This window comes from Colossoma macropomum, unplaced genomic scaffold (genome assembly GCF_904425465.1).
Source record: "Colossoma macropomum unplaced genomic scaffold, Colossoma_macropomum, whole genome shotgun sequence".
Lineage (NCBI taxonomy): Eukaryota > Metazoa > Chordata > Actinopteri > Characiformes > Serrasalmidae > Colossoma > Colossoma macropomum.
In genome coordinates this window covers 8,284,600-8,303,765 of record NW_023494784.1, presented here as the reverse complement: position 1 = coordinate 8,303,765, position 19,166 = coordinate 8,284,600, and the positions used below count along the sequence as shown (strand labels likewise).

Sequence of the window (19,166 nt, the reverse complement as noted above, 5' to 3'; positions counted from 1 at the left end):
TATTTTTTATATTTTTTCTTTTCTTTCCAGGTTTGTCGTCTGGAGACGTGATGATGGCACTTCGTACTCAACAGGTGTCTGTGACATGTCGGAACAGTTGCCATGGTAATGAAAGAAAGTGGCCAAAGCGCGAGTGATACGAAGACTGGGATCCTGCACAGAGCATTACTCACAACGTGTGAAAACACCGCAGAGGGGGAGAGAGAGAGAGAGAGAGAGAGAGAGAGAGAGAGAGAGAGAGAGCAATAAGGAGAGAGAAAGAGAGAGAGAAAGAGAGAACAACAAGGAGAAAGAGAGAGCAATAAAGAGAGGGAAAGAGAGAGACGGAAAAAAGAAAAAGAGAGAGAGACCGTGAGAAAGAGAGAGGGGGGGGGGAAGAGGAGAGGGAGAGAGAGAGAAAAAGAGAGAAAGAGAGAAAAAGAGGGAAAGAGCAGTAAGGAGAGAGAGAGAGACAGAGAGAGGACAGAGAAAAAGAGAGTAATAGGGAGAGAGAAAGAAAGAAAGAGAGAGAGAGAGGGAAAGAGAAAGAGAGACGGAAAAGAAAGAGAAAAAGGAGAGGGGGTAGAAAGCAAGAGAGAATGTATTAATGTTTTATTATATTGTTATTATACTTTATCATTAATAGTAGCCTTAACTGAGTTTAACAAATTATAAAGAAATAAAACACAAAATGTGCCACATTTAATGTTTTTTGTCATTTGACTGGGGCGCCCAAACTTTTGTATACAGCTGTATGTTTTTCAGTGTGCTGGTTTTGCCTTCACCTCACATCTGAACATCAGCTGACTGTCTCTCACAGCCACAGTGTCCATGTTAACAGTGGCTCCTTCTGACTGGTGTAGAAGCTGCAGTGAACAGAAAGTACCTCTCCACGAAGATTCCCGCCTGCACGGCGTGGACGATGCTGCGGAACCGCGGTTTCTCTTCCGGCCGCCGCCGCACCACGCCCATCTTCCTGGTGAAGGTGGAGGCCAGCCAGTCGCGCACCTCCATGGGCACGGAGTCCGCCTGGATATCACTGAGCTCATCCTCTGTGTCCAGCAGCCGCCTGGAAGAGACAGTTTCACATTCGGGTCAGTTTAACAATGCTAATGCTGCTAATGAAAATTAATGCAAGCTAACAGCTGACAATTAGCATTATGCAAGCGGAGATGTGCTAATTGCCAGATAGTGCCTTCCATTGTTGCTAGTGAGCCACAATGCTTTAAATGCCCGAGGTCTGGATCTGAAACCCTGCAGTATGAGGTACAGGGTGATACTGGTTCCTGTGGCGCAATAGCAGTGAGAACACTATACTGTGCAGACCACTTTATTAGAAACACCTACCTTGTACTTCCATTCACTGGCCACTTTATTAGAAACACCCACCTTGCGCTTCCACTCACTGGCCACTTTATTAGAAACACCCACCTTACGCTTCCACTAACTGGCCACTTTATTAGAAACACCCACCTTGTACTTCCACTAACTGGCCACTTTATTAGAAACACCCACCTTGTGCTTCCACTCACTGGCCACTTTATTAGAAACACCTACCTTGTGCTTCCACTCACTGCCCACTTTATTAGAAACACCCACCTTGCGCTTCCACTCACTGGCCACTTTATTAGAAACACCCACCTTGTACTTCCACTAACTGGCCACTTTATTAGAAACACCTACCTTGTACTTCGACTAACTGGCCACTTCATTAGAAACACCCACCTTGTGCTTCCACTCACTGGCCACTTTATTAGAAACACCCACCTTGTACTTCCACTAACTGGCCACTTTATTAGAAACACCTACCTTGTACTTCGACTAACTGGCCACTTCATTAGAAACACCCACCTTGTGCTTCCACTCACTGACCACTTTATTAGAAACACCCACCTTGCGCTTCCACTCACTGGCCACTTTATTAGAAACACCCACCATGCGCTTCCACTCACTGGCCACTTTATTAGAAACACCTTCCTTGTGCTTCCATTTATTGGCCACTTTACTGGAAACACCTACCTTGTATCTCCACTCACTGGCCACTTTACTGGAAACACCTACCATATAGGTATAGGTGTACATTTACAGATTTTAGCCCATCTAACCAGATAACCGTGTCTCCCACAGTTGTACAGAACTGTGAACAAAATGCAGCAGAATGTATGGATTCTTTAATTAAGCCCAGAGTTAAAGCCTGAGGTGCCATAACATAACTGATGCACCAATTAAGGTGGAACAGGACAATTCAAACAAGAAGCTGGCGAATGAGAAGCCTTGTAAAAAGTTGAATGTTGAGAGATGTTTTACAAGAAACTGTTCTACTTTTGAGGAAAAGTTTCCTGCTGGAGATGTGAGAAAAGCAGCTGTAGCTGACCTGAAGCTTAAAGCAGAGCAAAGTGAGTCTGCGTTTTCATTTATATTATATTTTTTAGCCTATACTCGTAAATTAGCACATACGGAGACATATTTACAGCCAAGATGGTAAAACGTTACTTAAATAAATGGACATAAAATGTTGGGGCTCCCAAGTCGGATTGATTTCTGGTAAGAAGACAAAATGGCTCTTCTTAACATTTGGGTTGCTGACCCCTGGACTAGGGGACGTTCTGCACACAGTGAGTCAGACTGAAACACTCTGCAAACCCAGATAACTGACTCTACTCTCAATACTGGAGCATCTGATGATTATTAGAGCAGGCAGAGAGAGAGAGAGAGAGAGAGAGAGAGAGAGAGAGAGAGAGAGAGAGAGAGAGAGACTGGCCTTAGTCTAGTAGACAGTAAGCAGCAATTTACCAAAGACCAAAGCAAAAACAAATAAACTAATACATTCTTCACGAGGACCCCAGCAGGATCCCTGTGCGCCGTGTGTGTCTGTGCGTGTTGTTCTTTTTCGTTACGTAGGTATCCTACCAGAGCAGGAAACGCAGAACACGTTATCATAACAAATGTGCAGTTACGGTCAGTAATGAGCTGAAATTGCTCAAAGCTGCTGCCATGGCGATGCATCCTGTGGCCCGTCATTAGGGAAATGCAATTAGCCGTAGCAGCACAAGGCCATCAGATGGAGTCTGGGTGCTACAGGAGCAGAGGGAGTGACACGGGCAGGACGGAGAGAGAATGAGAGAGTGAGAGAGAGAGAGAGAGAGAGAGAGAGAGAGAGAGAGAGCACAGAGACGATTTAATTAGGAGCGAGAACGATGATGGAGAGAATGATGGAGAGGATTATAGAGAGCCCAGGTTAGCTCAGTTATCAAAAAAAACAGAGAGAAAAATGTAAAGCAAAATGTAAATGGATTCGCTTCTATGGGCGTGAGAAAGAAAGAAAGAAAGAGAGAAAAATAGGAGCAATATCAGGAGAAAGAGAATGAGTAGAGGAAAGGAGAAAGAGAGAGAAAGAAAGACAGGAAGAAAGAAAAACAGAAAAAGAGTGAGAAAAAGGAGAAAGAGAAGGGACAGAGTAAAAGGGAGGGAGAAATGGGAGAGGAAGGGAGGGGAGAGAAGAAAGAAAGAAAGAAAGAAAGAAAGAAAGAAAGAAAGAAAGAAAGATAGAGATGGAATAAAAGGAGCAATATCAAAAGAGAGAGAGGGAAATGGGAGATAGAGAGAAAGGAAATGAGTCGAGGTGGAGAGAGAGAGAAAGTTATAAAAAAAAAGAAAGACAGATAGAAAAAGAGAGAACATGGGAGAAAACAAGGGGGAGAGAGTGAGAGAGAATTAGGAATGGGACAGAAAGAGAGAGAGAGAGAATGGGGGACAGAGAAAAGGAAAGAAAGAATAAAAGGAAAGACAGAATAAAAGAAAAAAAAGAAAAAGAAAGGAATGGGAGAGAAAGAGAAATGGGGAAGAAGGGAAAGAGAGAGAGAGAAATGTGTCTGTAAGGGAGAAAAGGAAAGAAAGAGAAAGAGTTTAATGTCATTTCAGTGTATTATGGTTGTTTTCTCTATAACAAGCATGAAAACCGCCAGTAGTGCTGATGTCTCGGTAGCTAAACGTCCCGTTCCACCTTAAATGGTGCAGCAGTTACATTCTGGCGCCTCAGACATCAGAACTGCTTCTCCATTTAAGGTGGAACGGGCAAATTCGAACAAGAAGCTGGTGAATATCTGACTTCAGCTTCATATCACTGAAGAATTAGGGGTGGGTGATAATAAATAATTGCCCCCCTCTTTGAAGGCATATGATGCCCTAAATGTAACTAAAGCCCAGCAGTGAGGAGCTGAACTTTACCCTCCTCTGCTGTCACTGCAGACTGGCAGGGTCGCCTACAGAGCAGCGCTGGTAGCTGTTAATGAAGTGATGCTCTTTTTATTTGAGGGTCCCATTTCAGAGGGAAGATTTCAACCACTACCCTGTAACTCAGTTCCAAGGGGCAAGATGACCCTCAAAAACAAAGGGTAGGGGTAAAAATGAGAAATGGGATCGGGCCGAAGAGAGACAGAGTGAGAGAGATAAAGAGAAGCATGTCTGCTGTTAACACGACAGTCTTTAGAGATATGAAACACCTCCTGCGTGCCACCTCACTCTCTCTCTCTCTCTCTCTCTCTCTCTCTCTCTCTCTCTCTCTCTCTCACATGCCACATCAGTGGAATCCTCCCCCGCTCACTATGGCAGCATGATCGCCCTCCACCGAGAGCTTCAGAGAGGAGGATTATGGGTAATACAAGGCTGGAGTGGATGAACACTCCAACAGAGAGATCACTCAACACATTTGATCATATTCCCTCTCTCCCCCTCTCTCCCTCTCTCTCTCCCTCTCGCTCTCCCTCTCTCTCTCTCCCTCTGCAGCTATACAGCATGGCGATAAAAAGCAGGGGGAAACCTTGTTCATAAGAACAGCAGAGTGTGTGTGTGTGTGAGAGAGAGAGAGAGAGAGAGAGAGAGAGAGAGAGAGAGAGATGTACTCAAATCATGATCTACAGAGAGTCTGAAAGGAGAGAACAGAAAAGTGGCATCAGGACTGCCGTAAGTACAGAGACTCTGCTGTTCAGAGAGAAGTTGGATTAGAGCTGCAACAATTACCACAGTACTGCTACCAGAGAGCTTGTAGAGAGGAGAACTAACGCTGTGTAATGTCTTCCATGTTTCTCAAACACTAGAGGGCGCTCCTGAGCGAGTCCAAAATGAATGGGTTAAGATGGAGCATTCGAGCAAAAATCACGGTTTATAAATCCTTAAACATTTTTAATATAAAATACGTTCATTCACTAAACACAGAACAGCATAAAACATTTTAACACTGCTGTTACATTTTAAGAGCTTTTAAACTCGAGTTATAGGACTTTAAAACAGCGCCTCATGTACGTTCATGACGTCTGTGGACAGCCAATGAGCTGCTCCGCTCACCAACCAATCAGCACTCAGGATCCGTAATGTTAGCGCCCTGCTACCCAAGACCCGTTTACTGTAGAAAAAAGGAAACATGCAAGAGAGTTTTCTTTGTTTTTTTAGTGAAATCCATCCTTCTACTTTCTAAAATTAAAGAAAAGTTCTGGGCGAGAGATTAGAAACTATTTTAACTTTACATTTTTAGCTGTTTAGCTCCATTCACCCCTGTTCATTAAGGACTTGCTTGTGGGCGCCCTCTGCTGTTTTGCAGTCCTGTTTTTGATATAACAGGGGAAATAGGAAGAGGCCAGACTCCTCATAAACCGGCTCTACTGACTACTGACCGCCATGTTGGCCGCATCACCATCATAACCGCATATTTTATGCTTTATGCTTTATATTTACACACATTTTAAATCAGAAGCAGTAAAAGGTGTGTAAGAGTAGCTGAACCTCATACACCAGGAAAAGTATTGTTACATCAGTGAAGTTATAACTACAGTAAAAGTAAAAGCACCTTTCCAAAAACAACTTCAGCAGAAGATCAAATGTAGCAGCTCATAAAACTACTTAAGTGCTGAGTAACTAATAGAACTGCAGTGGAACGTCTTAATACACCCAGCATCTGTCAGCATGGGAACTGAAAGCTGTTAGACTCTCTGCTTCTCTGTTTGGCCTAAAATAAAATGCTAAAGCTCCAAAAAAGGAATTAAGAACTAAATGTTAACAACTAAAATGAAAATGAGGAAAAAGTAGATATTTCTTCACTCACTGAGCATTTTTATTAGGAATGGCTCCTCGTTTCCAAGGAGCTCCACTTACTATATAGGTGCACTTTGTAGTTCTACAGTTACAGACTGTAGTCCATCTGTTTCTCTGATACTTTGTTAGCCCCCTTTTACCCTGTTCTTCAATGATCAGGACCCCCAAAAGACCACCACAGAGCAGGTATTATCTGGGTGGTGGATCATTCTCAGCACTGCAGTGACACTGACGTGCTGGTGGTGTGTTAGTGTGTTGCACTGGTGCGAGTGGATCAGACACAGCAGACTTTTGAAGCTTCTAAAAGATATTGTATGTTTCATTTTAAAGCTTGTGACAGACATATTAGCATATTTTACCTTTTAGCAGTTTCACAACGACTCAAAAAAATGCAACTGGAGGCAGCAGTGTCATGCATACAGAACTTCAGAGGGGAACCTTCAGACCTTCAGAGAAGGTCTGAAGGTTCCCCTCTGAAGTTCTGTATGCATGACACTGCTGTGATAGACTAACCAACCCCTGCCTCCAGCTGCTGGTAATGGTATCGTGTATTGTGGTGGTAGAAAACCCAAACACTGTATTTAGAAAATAAATAAATAAAAACTACCACCATAAGAGCCATAAGTTGGACAGCATGGAGGACAACACCATCATCCTGCACTTGGAAGACTGAAGGTTTCATTATCCATCTGAGCAGGAAGACCAAGGCTATAACCAATAAGAGTTCTTGTACAAAAAACATTTTCCTGCCACTGTAAGTCACAGAGCATCTGCTAAATATGTAAACCTAAACTATACTTGAATTGAGCCTAATTAACATCGTTAAACCACATACAGCATCTGCTAAACAGCATCCAAGAAGTGCGTCTGCTAAATGCTGTAAGTTAGGGCTTTACAGTATGGATGAAACTGTACTGCTGTGTATATTGTTACATACCAGGATTTTTATATGCCTTGGAATATATTAAAAATATAAAAATTACTGGTCAATCAAAAATGTGACTCACCGTGTTTCATCGATGTAAACCGCTTCCAGCACTGAGGCGGCATATTCAATGTTCTTCCTGAGATCCACCACATTCACCTCTCCTTTATCCAACTGCTTCACCAGACATCTCAGCCTGCAGGGGATAGAGCAGCCAAATCAGACTCGAACAAACCAGATCAGACTTAAACAGGCCAGATCAGACTTAAATACACCAGGTTAGATGGAAATAAGCCGTATCAGACTCATACAATCAAAGCCAGACTCACACAAACCAGATCATATGCAAACAAATCAGATCAGACTCATAAAATCAAATCAAATGCAAACAAACTAGATCAGACTCACAAAAAACAGATCAGACTCACACAAACAGGATCAGATGCAAACAAACCGGATTAGACTCACAAAACCAAATCAAATGCAAACAAACCAGATCAGACTCACACAAACCAAATCAGACTCACACAAAACAGATCAGATGCAAACAAACCAGATCAGACTCACAAAACCAAATCAGACTCACACAAAACAGATCAGATGCACACAAACTAGATTCGATTCACACAAACCAGATCAGACTAACAACACAAACCAGATCAGATTCAGATAAACAAGATCAGACTCATACAAACCAGATCAAATGCAAATAAACCAGATCTGACTCACACAAACCTGATCAGTTGCAAACAAGATCAGACTCAAACAGACCAGATCAGGTTAAAAATAAACCAAATTAGACTCGAATTTAAACAAATGAGATCTGACTTACAAAAAAAAACCCAAACCAGACTCAAACAGAACCATATAAGACTCAAAAAAATACAAACAAACAAAAAAAAGAGGAATTCAAACTAAATCAGGCTCAAACAAACCCAGACTAGTCGAATTCAGATGCTAATTACAAAATGCTAATTCTCAATCCATCCGCTTGATAATAAAGCCTCACAGTTCTCTTTGGTGTCTGGTTAGCAAGGCCGGTGCATCACTCTGGCTCCATCCTGTCATTCTGTACAGCCCTCTCTTCCAGGCTGCTCCCAAAACATTGCAGGAAACGAGGTGACAGTTTATTTTGAATGCTCTTGTCTGGTTGAATCAGACCTGGTTTCCAGACTTGATGTCTTTTGTGGGATCAGGGCCCTGGAGATTTACACCGTACAGAGATTTGTAATCTCAGGTAAATGACCTGAACTGGCATTGCATAACCAGTGACTTGGCATCCCCGTGGTACATGAATAGAGATGCCTGTCTGCACTGGGTCTCCCTACAGCCGTTATTAAACCTTCTCAGAGTGTTAGGCACTGTCTGCTAGCGCACTCTGACAGTTAAAAGTAGCACAAGCTTAGAGTGTGGGTGTTGTATCTCATGTAGAATATCGTGTCCATTTTACCTGAGGTCTCTCAAGTTCCTTGGCCCTTCTAAGACCTCATCACAGACCTCCATGTGCTTTTACTGCTTGGATAAATCCAGCTCTATAGTTACCCCTGGAGTGTTGACAGCTGCATTCCACTCAACTTGATGCACATTCATATTCCTTCCTTTGCCTTTGTTTTGTTTTGTTTTGTTTCTGTTCACAGGTTAGTGCATAAAACTGTAGGTTCAAGTCCATCCCTGACCTTAGTTCACTGCCACCATGGCATTATTTGTCTTAGTACCAGTTGAGAGGCACATCATGGCACGGCAATATGAACAATCCTGTTTTTGTGATGTTGAGTGAACTGTTTCATTCGCAACCCTGGTTTCCTGAAGAAGAGGAATCACATCAAGCTGCCACTCTGTGACCAGATATGGGTCTTCATTGAGGTATTCAGATGAGTCATAGGTGGAGACTTGAGTCAGAAGCTGCGTCCCAATTCAGGGGCTGCACACTTTGGAGGCTGCGTTTGAAGGCTGATTGCGTCACAGAGGCGCGACTAGGCTGCCCCATTTCGAAGGTTCCTTCATATGTGGCCGGGAAATGTGTCCTTCATTTCCATGACAGTGAAAGATCCAACATATACTGAGGTTCATTGCTTGCCAGCAAAGATTCAAGAACATGGCGGCGTCAGCAGAGGTGGTTTCGGTTCAGCCTTCGTAGACCTCATCCTTCAAAGGATGCAGCCTCTGAATTGTGACACAGCTTGTGAATCAAGAATCAGAAATAATCCAATGAGATGCTACATGTAAGTTGGAACATAGACTCATTCAGGTGGGAACAAACTGAGTGTGAAGCTTCTGAATCAGTCTAGGGGGCTATGGAGCATTCGTCAACACAGTCTGACAGACAACAACCCTGTCAGTAGCATATCCTTGTTAGTGGCAGGTTTCACCACATTCCAGCAAGCGAACTTTAACAAGTTGATCCCAGATATGTATTCTGATTGCAAGATCACATCTTGCCACTCAAGACTAACTCTAGACCAAAGACTCATGAAATTCCAGCCTCAGAAAAATCAATTTAGTAGAAAAACTTCAGTACGTGACCTAACGAGTGAACCAATGCCTGTCTATTCTGCAGACGTTGGTTCACTCGTTAGGTCAGATACTGAAGTTACTGCAATGCCATTCTCTTAGAGCAGTGTCAGATTTGGTGTGGCTTCAAATAACAAGTGTTTCTGAATAATAACATGTTTATATATTTTCTTTATTTTTAATTTAAAATTGTATTGAATATATAAAGGTTAAAATAAAAGGAATGAAGCAAGACTAAACCTTTTTTGTACATAGTCATTTCAGACAGAAGGCTATACCTGAGGCCATAATACAAGGCTGTACCCGGTACAGTGTGCACTGCATTGCACTCTGTATTAATAGTATAGCAGGTTTATTAACAGCTTCATTAACAGCTACTAACACTGCTCTGTAGGCGACCCGGCCCGTCTTTAGTGACAGCAGAGGAGGGTAAAGTTCAGCTCCTCACTGCTGGGCTTTAGTTACATTTAGGGCATCATATGCCTTCAAAGAGGGGGTATAAGACAATTATTTATTGTCGCCCACAGCTACTTCGTTGGTGATACGAAGCTGAAGTCAGATATTCACCAGGTTCTTGTTCGAATTTTCCCATCCCACCTTAAATGGTGCAGCAGTTACATTCTGGCGCTTCAGGCATCAGAACTGCTGGGCTATTTAAGGTGGAACGGGAAAATTATCTAGCTAGCTACCGAGACATTAGCATGTTATTAACAATATTTTATGCTTGTTATGAAGAAAATGACCAAAATACATTGAAACTACATTAAGCTAAGAAAAAACAAAGGTTATTGTGATTTTCTAATGGAAAATTCTCATATTTGTGTGTTTCTTTGGTCTCTTGTTCTCCATCTTGCCGGTTTTTCTTTTTTTTCTCATAACACTCCGTTTGGAGTCTCTGAAAAACCTCCTTTTGGAAACCTCCATGTAGCCCTAACACTTCGCCCTCCCCCTCTATCTCAACAAAAATCGGACACCCTACCCCTAGATGTGAACGTGCAAAACAGAGGGCAAAGGGCTAAGTGGTAGGGGCGAGGGGTAAAATGGGATTGGGCCTAAATATTACAGTTACTTACACTACAGAGATGCGGTTTCTCTAGAATTGACTCAGACTTGCACCTCAGAGATTCTAGACCTGACTTGGACTCGCATGCCCAGAGAATCAAGAATCAACTCAGACTAGCGTCCTAGAGATTGGACTCAGACTCACATCTCAGAGGCTCTAAATATTACTTTGACTTCCACTCGAGAGATGCAAGACTCTGAACTTGACTCGGACCCACACATCAGAGATTCTACACTTGACTCAGACTCGCATCCCAGAGAATCAAGTCTCAACTCAAACTCGTGCCTCAGAAACTCAAGATTTGACTCAGACTTGGAACTCAGAAACTCTTGACTGGACTTATATTTAAACCTCTGAGACTCAAGACTAGACTCACACACACACCTCAAAGACGTAAAGTGACATCTCTGTTGTGGACACTCCCAATCAGTCACCTTGTATATGTGGGGCATCCAGGATTAAATGTGAGGCGTGATTAACAACTGGAGTTCTATTCTGTTCTGTTTTATAGAAACCTCAGCCTGGACACCCCCATGTGGGTCGTCCCAAATAACGTCCCCCTCCCTCGAATGTAGAGTCTAGCTGGAATCTACAACTGGCAGAGCTGTCTGAAGCCGTTTTCCCTGCTCTAACACACCCATTTAACCTCATGAAGGTTTTGCTAATTAGCTGATGAGTTGAGACACGTGTTGACAGCAGGGAAAACAAGACCATGAACTCCAGGATCGTGATTTGGAACAGGGTGTCTGCTCTGTGTGTCTGTGCCTAGCCGAGCAGAGAACAGCGCTACTGAACTCACTAACCAAATCAGCAACATGGAGAAAAGCCTGTGCACCCATGACCGCCTTGTCGATCTCATGCACATATTTAAATATTTACTACATGACCACAAGCTCATTAAAACGAACCATGGAGCTGAGCAGACTTTCATCTGCATTGGATTCCAGCAGTCAAATAAACTATTCTGTGTGTATTTGGCAGCTTTAAACGAAGCAGCCCTTTATACACAAAAACGAGTCCTCATAGAAATACAGCAGCAGCTACTAACATGTGGCTTACTGATAACACTCAACGCCCACACGCCCTGCCGCAGGTTTTCTGAAAGCGTATGTCTGAGGCAGAAAAAAAAAAAAAACAGCAAGACATTTTCTAATAGAAAAAGAAAGACAAAGAGTCAGCCGTCTGAAACAAAGCAGAACGGAAGTGAGTGATGGGCTGTCAGTAAAAGCCTTTCAAAGCACAGCTGGGAACGGCTGGAAGGAAGAAGACCAGTTTTTAGCCACGATACTGCAACAGCAGCTTTCCATTGGCTTTGTAGGTTTATCCTGCCATGTTCTTTATCAGCACACGCAAAGCTACATTCACTTCGTACATCAAGCTTGTTTCTACACTCATTGTCCATTTGATCAGCTCCACTTACTATATAGGTGCACTTTGTAGTTCTACAGTTACAGACTGTAGTCCATCTGTTTCTCTGATACTTTGTTAGCCCCCTTTTACCCTGTTCTTCAGTGGTCAGGACCCCCATGGACCCTCACAGAGCAGGTACTATTTGGGTGGTGGATCATTCTCAGCACTGCAGTAACACTGACGTGGTGGTGGTGTGTTAGTGTGTGTTGTGCTGGTCTGAGTGGATCAGACACAGCAGTGCTGCTGGAGATTTTAAACACCTCAGTGTCACTGCTGGACTGAGAAAAGTCCACCAACCAAAAATATCCAGCCAACAGCGTCCTGTGGGCAGCGTCCTGTGACCACTGATGAAGGACTAGAGGATGACCAACACAAACTGTGCAGCAGCAGATGAGCTATCGTCTCTGACTTTACATCTACAAGGTGGACTGGCAAGGTAGGAGTGTCTAATAGAGTGGACAGTGAGTGGACACAGTGTTTAAAAACTCCAGCAGCACTGCTGTGTCTGATCCACTCGTACCAGCGCAACACACACTAACACACCACCACCACGTCAGTGTTACTGCAGTGCTGAGAATGATCCACCACCCAAATAGTACCTGCTCTGTGAGGGTCCATGGGGGTCCTGACCACTGAAGAACAGGGTAAAAGGGGGCTAACAAAGTATGCAGAGAAACAGACAGACTACAGAGCTCCTATGTGGTCAGTGGAGCTGATAAAATGGACAATAAGCATAGAAACAAGGAGGTGGAGCCTGTGTGCTGTTTCTTCAACTTCTGATGAGGTTTATCACCGATTTGTGGAGAATGGAGAACAGCAGCATAAAGAAAAGTAAAAACAGTCAGTCACATTACGTTGCTGAGCTCCTGAACTCTGTCTTTTCCTGTTGCTTTGACAGAGTCGCTTTCGCCTATCAAGAATAGTCAGTGTTGACTGACTAATAGTCTATTTGACACTGAACACAGCACTAAATTACCTGCTGCCATAAAGAGAGGCCACTGCTCTCCAGCTAATCACCAGAAGTTGCCATTATTAGTCACCAGTAATAACAAAAGCATGTCATCATTTTATGTGATTTTTTTCACTCCTAACTCAATAAATCAGGTGGGAAAACTGTGGAAAGTCTAAACTTTCATCCATACCATATTTGTGTAAGTAAGTAGAAGAAGATATATTTTATGATTTGAATTTGATGAAAAGTTATTGTTGTCCATATAAGCTTGTTTTGTGGAAAGGTAAACCATGCTATGCATCTTTGCTGCCAAACAGAAAATGTAAATACAGAATGTAAACCGAATCTAAAGGCAATTGATCACATTACCATGTATTAATTATAGAATTACATTGAAAAGCAACAAAAACGGTCAACCTCTTAAAGCCTTTACACACCGAACACAGTGCAAAGAAATGAGTGAAACAACTATGAACAAAAGAGCAGAATGTCTTCACATGACAAAAAGAATAATATGAAATGACTTAGAATTACACTGTTTAACTTTTTTAAAGTTTGAAAAACAATATCATTCCACTTTGGAGGCTAAGAACTTGCCTACAACTCTGCATATGGTTTTACTTGCTTGTGTTTTAGCCCCTAAAAGCAGCAAACAGCTGACGAGGGAAGAGAGTGGGCTTGCTGTAATGAAAACACAGCATTAACATAAACAGCGGAGTGGCTACTACAGCTGTTATAAATACAGAAATAAAACATGTTATAAAAACAACCCTAAAAAAAAACACACATCTTTTCTATGCTCATGCTATTATTTTCCAAAATAATTCTTGCACAGTGGCACAGTAGGTAGCGCTGTCACCTCACAGCAAGAAGGGCCTTGGTTCTATTCCCCGGCCGGGGGACCAGAGTCCTTTCTGTGAGGTGTTTGTATGTTCTCCCTGCGTCTGTGTGGGTTTCCTCCCCCAGTCCAAAGACGTGCAGTCAGGCCGACTGAAGACACTAAATTACCCCAGGTGTGAGTGTGTGCATGAACGTGTATGTCTGCCATGTGATGGACTGGCGGCCTGTCCAGGGTGTTTCCTGCCTTCCACCCAATGAGCGCTGGGATAGGCTCCACCCCCCCCAGGACCCAGGAGGATATGCAGCTTATAAGATGAATGAATGAAATTTTAGCAGCTGAAGTTAATCAAGCCCAAAATCTTGGTCTACTGAATCCCCCTTAGCTCCCCCACTTCCATGCACACGTTCGAACTAATTTATGGAAGTCTGAAAAAACTTAGACTTAGACTTAGACTTAGTCAGACTTTATTGTCATTCAAATTTACACCGTACAGTGCACATTAGAATGAAATTACGTTGCATAGGCTCAGAGTAGATCAGGAGAATTATAAATAATACAATGTAGTGCAGAGTGTGGCGCATATGTAAACATATTTATGTCAACAGATAAATAAATTTTAAATAAGTATACATACAAGAGGGTGTATTACACTGTAGCTCCCAGGTATGGAGTAATCAAAAAAAAGAATTGAAGCAGCATTTATTTAGAGTTCAGCAGTCTTATTGCATGTGGGAAGAAGCTGTTTTTGAACCTGGCTGTTCTGCTTCGAAGACTTCGGAACCTCTTTCCAGAGGCTAACAGCGAGAACAGTCCATGGTGGGGGTGGGAGGGGTCTCTGTTTATGTTCTGAGCTCTGGTCAGACAGCGACTTGTTGCAATGTGCTGTATGGGAGGAAGTGAAGTCCTCAAAAACATTACAAATAACTTGTGCTTGGTGTGTAAAGGCCTTATAGTTTAATCAAAGACTGCTAGTTACAGTCGTTTGCAAAACGTGGGCAGCCCTGGTCAAATGATGTGTTAATGATTTGCACAATTACTGTTTATTTGCTTAATTTAACACTTTGGTATAAAAGTAATAAAATGCGATTTGTGCCAAAGTTCATATGTTATGTTTTTCCCCAATGTGTTAAATTCAGCAAATCAATAGAAATTGTGCACTAAAACTTGGAGAAATGGCCTTATATAATTTTGCTCTCTGTGAAGTTTGACTTATTTTCACTTTGAAAATCAACAAAATGTGGTTTGACCAGGGGTGTTCAAACTTTTGCATACGACTGGACACAAATACATCATGCGCTACTACTACCAAAATGTTATGTTTTCCATGTTGTCCACCAGCAAACAGAGCTCTGGCTAAAGCAGACCTGCCTGGTGCTGTTTGTGTAAGGGATTTGATGACAGACAGACAGCAGGACCTCACAGACTGACAGAACTGAAGGTGCTTGGTGCTTCTCACCCTGTGTGACTGAATATGAAATGGCTCTTTGAATTCAAGTGTGGCGATTTTGTCAAATTACACTTCAACACTGCACACGGCGAATGGAGGCCCCGCTGTTCTGATAATATCGTGTAATTGCAGAGTAGGCAAGAGGTGCTCTGAGTCACCCTCAGGGAGGAGGACAGGAGAGACAAGACTTTTTCACCTGCACGTAGTCACTGAGAGAAATCTGAAACTGGTACATGTGGTCAGGTCTCTGTCTTACAGCTGGACGAGAGAGTGGACGCTCAGAGAAGTAGGCTTGGGCTGTTTAGTTTGGAGATAAGTCCTTATTCATTTTACCTTCATTTTCACTACAGTTAGAGCATAACGGCACCTCCAGTCAGGTCCGCTGATGTCTGCCCTCACCTTCTGCAGTGGTAGCCCTCAGTAGTTGCATTCATCACCAGTGATAAACTAAGCTTGCTGCATTTTTTATGTTATTCCCCACTCGCAGCTCACTGAGCCGACTGGAGAAACTGTGTGAAAAGTGCAGAAACTGAAAAAGAGATATTTTTGTTATGATTTGAATTTGAAGAGAAGTTATTGCTGTGTGTGTTTTATGGAAAAAGTCCAATGTAAGTCGAGTAAAGGAGGAGGAAACGTATAGAGCGTTTTGTGTACAATCAGGGTGAAAATGTTAAATACAGTTTCATAATCATGTTTATGACTTTACCTGGTTGTCTTTGGACCGTAATATACCAGGTTCAGTTGTTTCATTCATCACCAACGTCCAGTGAGAGCAGTGGCTGTATGTTCCAATGAGTGTCTATATCACATGCATCATATATACAGTCAATGCATGTCTATCTCATATATACCATATATAGAGTCAATGGGTGTCTATATTATATGTATCATATATAGAGTCAACAACGTCTACATCATATATATCAGATATACAGCCAATGAGTGTCTGTATCATATATACCATGTATACAGTCAATGAGTGTATATATCCTATATGTCACATATAAAGTCACTGAGTGTCTACATCATGTATATAATATATAGTCAATGAGTGACTATATCATACATATCATATGTAGTCAATGAGTGCCTACATCATGTATATAATATTTACAGTCAATGAGTGTATATCCTACATACCATATATACAGTTAATGAGTGTCTACATCATATATTATATATATATATATATATATATATATATAATATATATATATATATATATATATATATATATATACAGGGTGTTTATATCATATATATCATATATACAGTCAATGAATGTCTATATCATATATACCATATATAGAGTCATGTATGTATAGAGTCATGTATGTCAAAGAGTGTTTATATCATATATATATATATATATATATATATATATATATATAATATATATATATATATATATATATTACTTAATTCCATAATGTGTTATTCATGTGTTAACTTTGACATCACTAATAATTTATGATATAACGTATGGACATATATATATATATATATATATAAATATTATAAGAACCTGATGTTGGTCCTTATATGACCGTGGTCCTTAACTTTCAGGCGTGTCCAGTCTAGCAGAGTCGCAGCAAAAGTTTGATACCATCTCGGCAGCCCTGTATTCCAGTGACCTACATCTGTTTGGGCTATTTTTAACAACTCTGTGTCGAGTGCATGTGTCTATACTGAGTGTGTGAGGCCTGTGTGCACTGTTTGAGTGTCTGTGTGGAGGCAGTGATAGATGTAGCCTATCTGTCGGGGGGTGAGTGACAAAAGAAAAGGTCAGCGGCTTGATAAAGGTGGGCCGGGACCAGGATGTGTGACGCTGTTGTTTTCTTCATTCTAATGAGAGGCTGAGAGTTCAGAACCTAGGAGAGAAACACTGGGGCCAGCAAACAGCTTAGCTGGACCACAGCCAAGGGGGGCCGCATGGAGAGACAGTGGGAAAAGGTGTGTATGGGGAGTCTGTGGCCAACTAACTCTCCAAAAACATCACACACACACACACACACACACACACACACACACACGCACACAGCCAAATGTCACGGTGTGTGTCTTTATCACACTGACTCTCTAGACACCAAAGACTTTCCAAAGCATGATAACACAGGACACACTGCTCACATAACAGTGACAAGAAGTGCATTTGGGCTTTATCAGAGTTCACTTTATCAAACTTTATGTTTTATCGAGCCATTTACACTTTCATGATTGCGGTCCTCAGTATTTTAGCACTGAATCTGTGTTTTTCCATTCAGTAAACTTTACACAGAGCAGCTGGAAAATACACAAAAAACTAGAGCAAGTTAAAACAGACTAAAGCACAATAGAGTAAAATAGAATAAAGTAAAATGAAATAGAATAGATGCCCTGCGATGGACTGGCGACCTGTCCAGGGTGTATCCTGCCTTCCGCCCAATGACAGCTGGGATAGGCTCCAGCACCCCACCGCGACCCAGAAGGATAAGCGGTTTAGATGATGGATGATGGATGGAAATAGAATAGAATAGAATACAGCCAAGAAATGTTAGTGAAACAATAAAGTACAATACAGTAGTATGAATAGAGCAGAGTGAAACAGAGTAAAATGATATAGAACAGAATAGAACAGAATAAAGGCAAGAGAAAAAATAATAAAACAGAATAAAAATACAGTATAATACAGTGCAGCTGGGTAAAACAGAGCAAAATGATATAGTATAGAGTAGAACAGAATAGAGTAGAATATTACATAACAAAACATAACAGAGTAAAACAAAAGAATAGAATAGAATAGAATAGAAAAAAGTGAAATAGAAGAAAGCAGACCATAACAAAGTAAAACAACAGAATAGAATAGAATAGAATAGAAAAATAGAGTAAAATAGAACAGAGCAGAGCATAACAGAGTAAAACAACAGAATAGAATAGAATAGAAAAAATACAGTAAAATAGAAGAGAGCAGAGCATAACAGAGTAAAACAATAGAATAGAACAGAATAGAATAGAAAAAATAAAATAAAACAAGAGAGCAGAGCATGACTGAGTATAGAATAGAATAGAATAGAATAGAATAGAGTAAAACAAAACAGAGCAGAGTATAACAGAGTAAAACAATAGAATAGAATAGAATAGAATAGAATAGAAACAGTAAAATAGAAGAAAGCAGACCATAACAAAGTAAAACAACAGAATAGAATAGAATAGAAAAATAGAGTAAAATAGAACAGAGCAGAGCATAACAGAGTAAAGCAATAGAATAGAACAGAGCAGCATAATAGAGTAAAACAACAGAATAGAATAGAATAGAATAGAGTAAAATGAACTAGAGTAAAACAGAGGAATACAGATAAGCATAGATTAGCACAGAGTACATAAACAGATAAAGCGTCAATAAAGGAGGAAATAAATAAGTGTGTATATACAGAGAAACACAATTAACGCAGAGCGGAACACACTCCAGTTTTTCGTTCCTGACTCCGCCCTCTCCTGACCCCGCCCTCTCTTGACTCCACCCATGTCTCCTCTTTAGTCACACCCAGCGTTTTCACCGCTGTTTACTCCTCAGGAGGTTCTAGTCTTCTCTCTGTGTTTAAGTAGGCCTCTTGTTTCTGGTCTTGGATGTTGATTGATGTCTTTGCTCCTTGTCACTGCCTTCGTTTACGTGTTTGATTTCATGTTTTGTATTAACGTCCATGTTTATAGATGACAGTGTGCTAATACTGTATCAGAAACCACATAAGTCTATTAGAGGTCACAGAACAACTCCACACGGTTTGAGGCGAGTGTGTGGTGGTTTAGACATGGAGTTAGCACCATGCTAATTTGTGGCTTCCGTGCTATATATGTAAATATAAGCTTCCATTACTTGTTAGCTACATTAGCCTGGTAGCTCCAGTGCTAAAGCTAAAGAAGCAAACTTCAGATGCCAAACATGTCTCGGCTGATTGACTACATTTGGTGTGA

At 41.5% G+C, this 19,166-nt stretch overlaps 1 protein-coding gene across 2 annotated transcripts in view; it reads right to left on the bottom strand.

The window, feature by feature from the left end:
• The window catches only part of pde1a (phosphodiesterase 1A, calmodulin-dependent), a 140,115-nt gene that overhangs the window by 34,430 nt on the left and 86,519 nt on the right, over nt 1–19,166 (bottom strand). For both annotated transcript variants that reach the window (XM_036577129.1, XM_036577136.1), the window contains 2 exons: nt 7,074–7,187; nt 866–1,048 (listed from right to left, as the gene is read on the bottom strand). In XM_036577129.1, the coding sequence (XP_036433022.1) occupies nt 866–1,048; nt 7,074–7,187 (297 nt within the window). The remainder of the gene's footprint in view (nt 1–865; nt 1,049–7,073; nt 7,188–19,166) is intronic.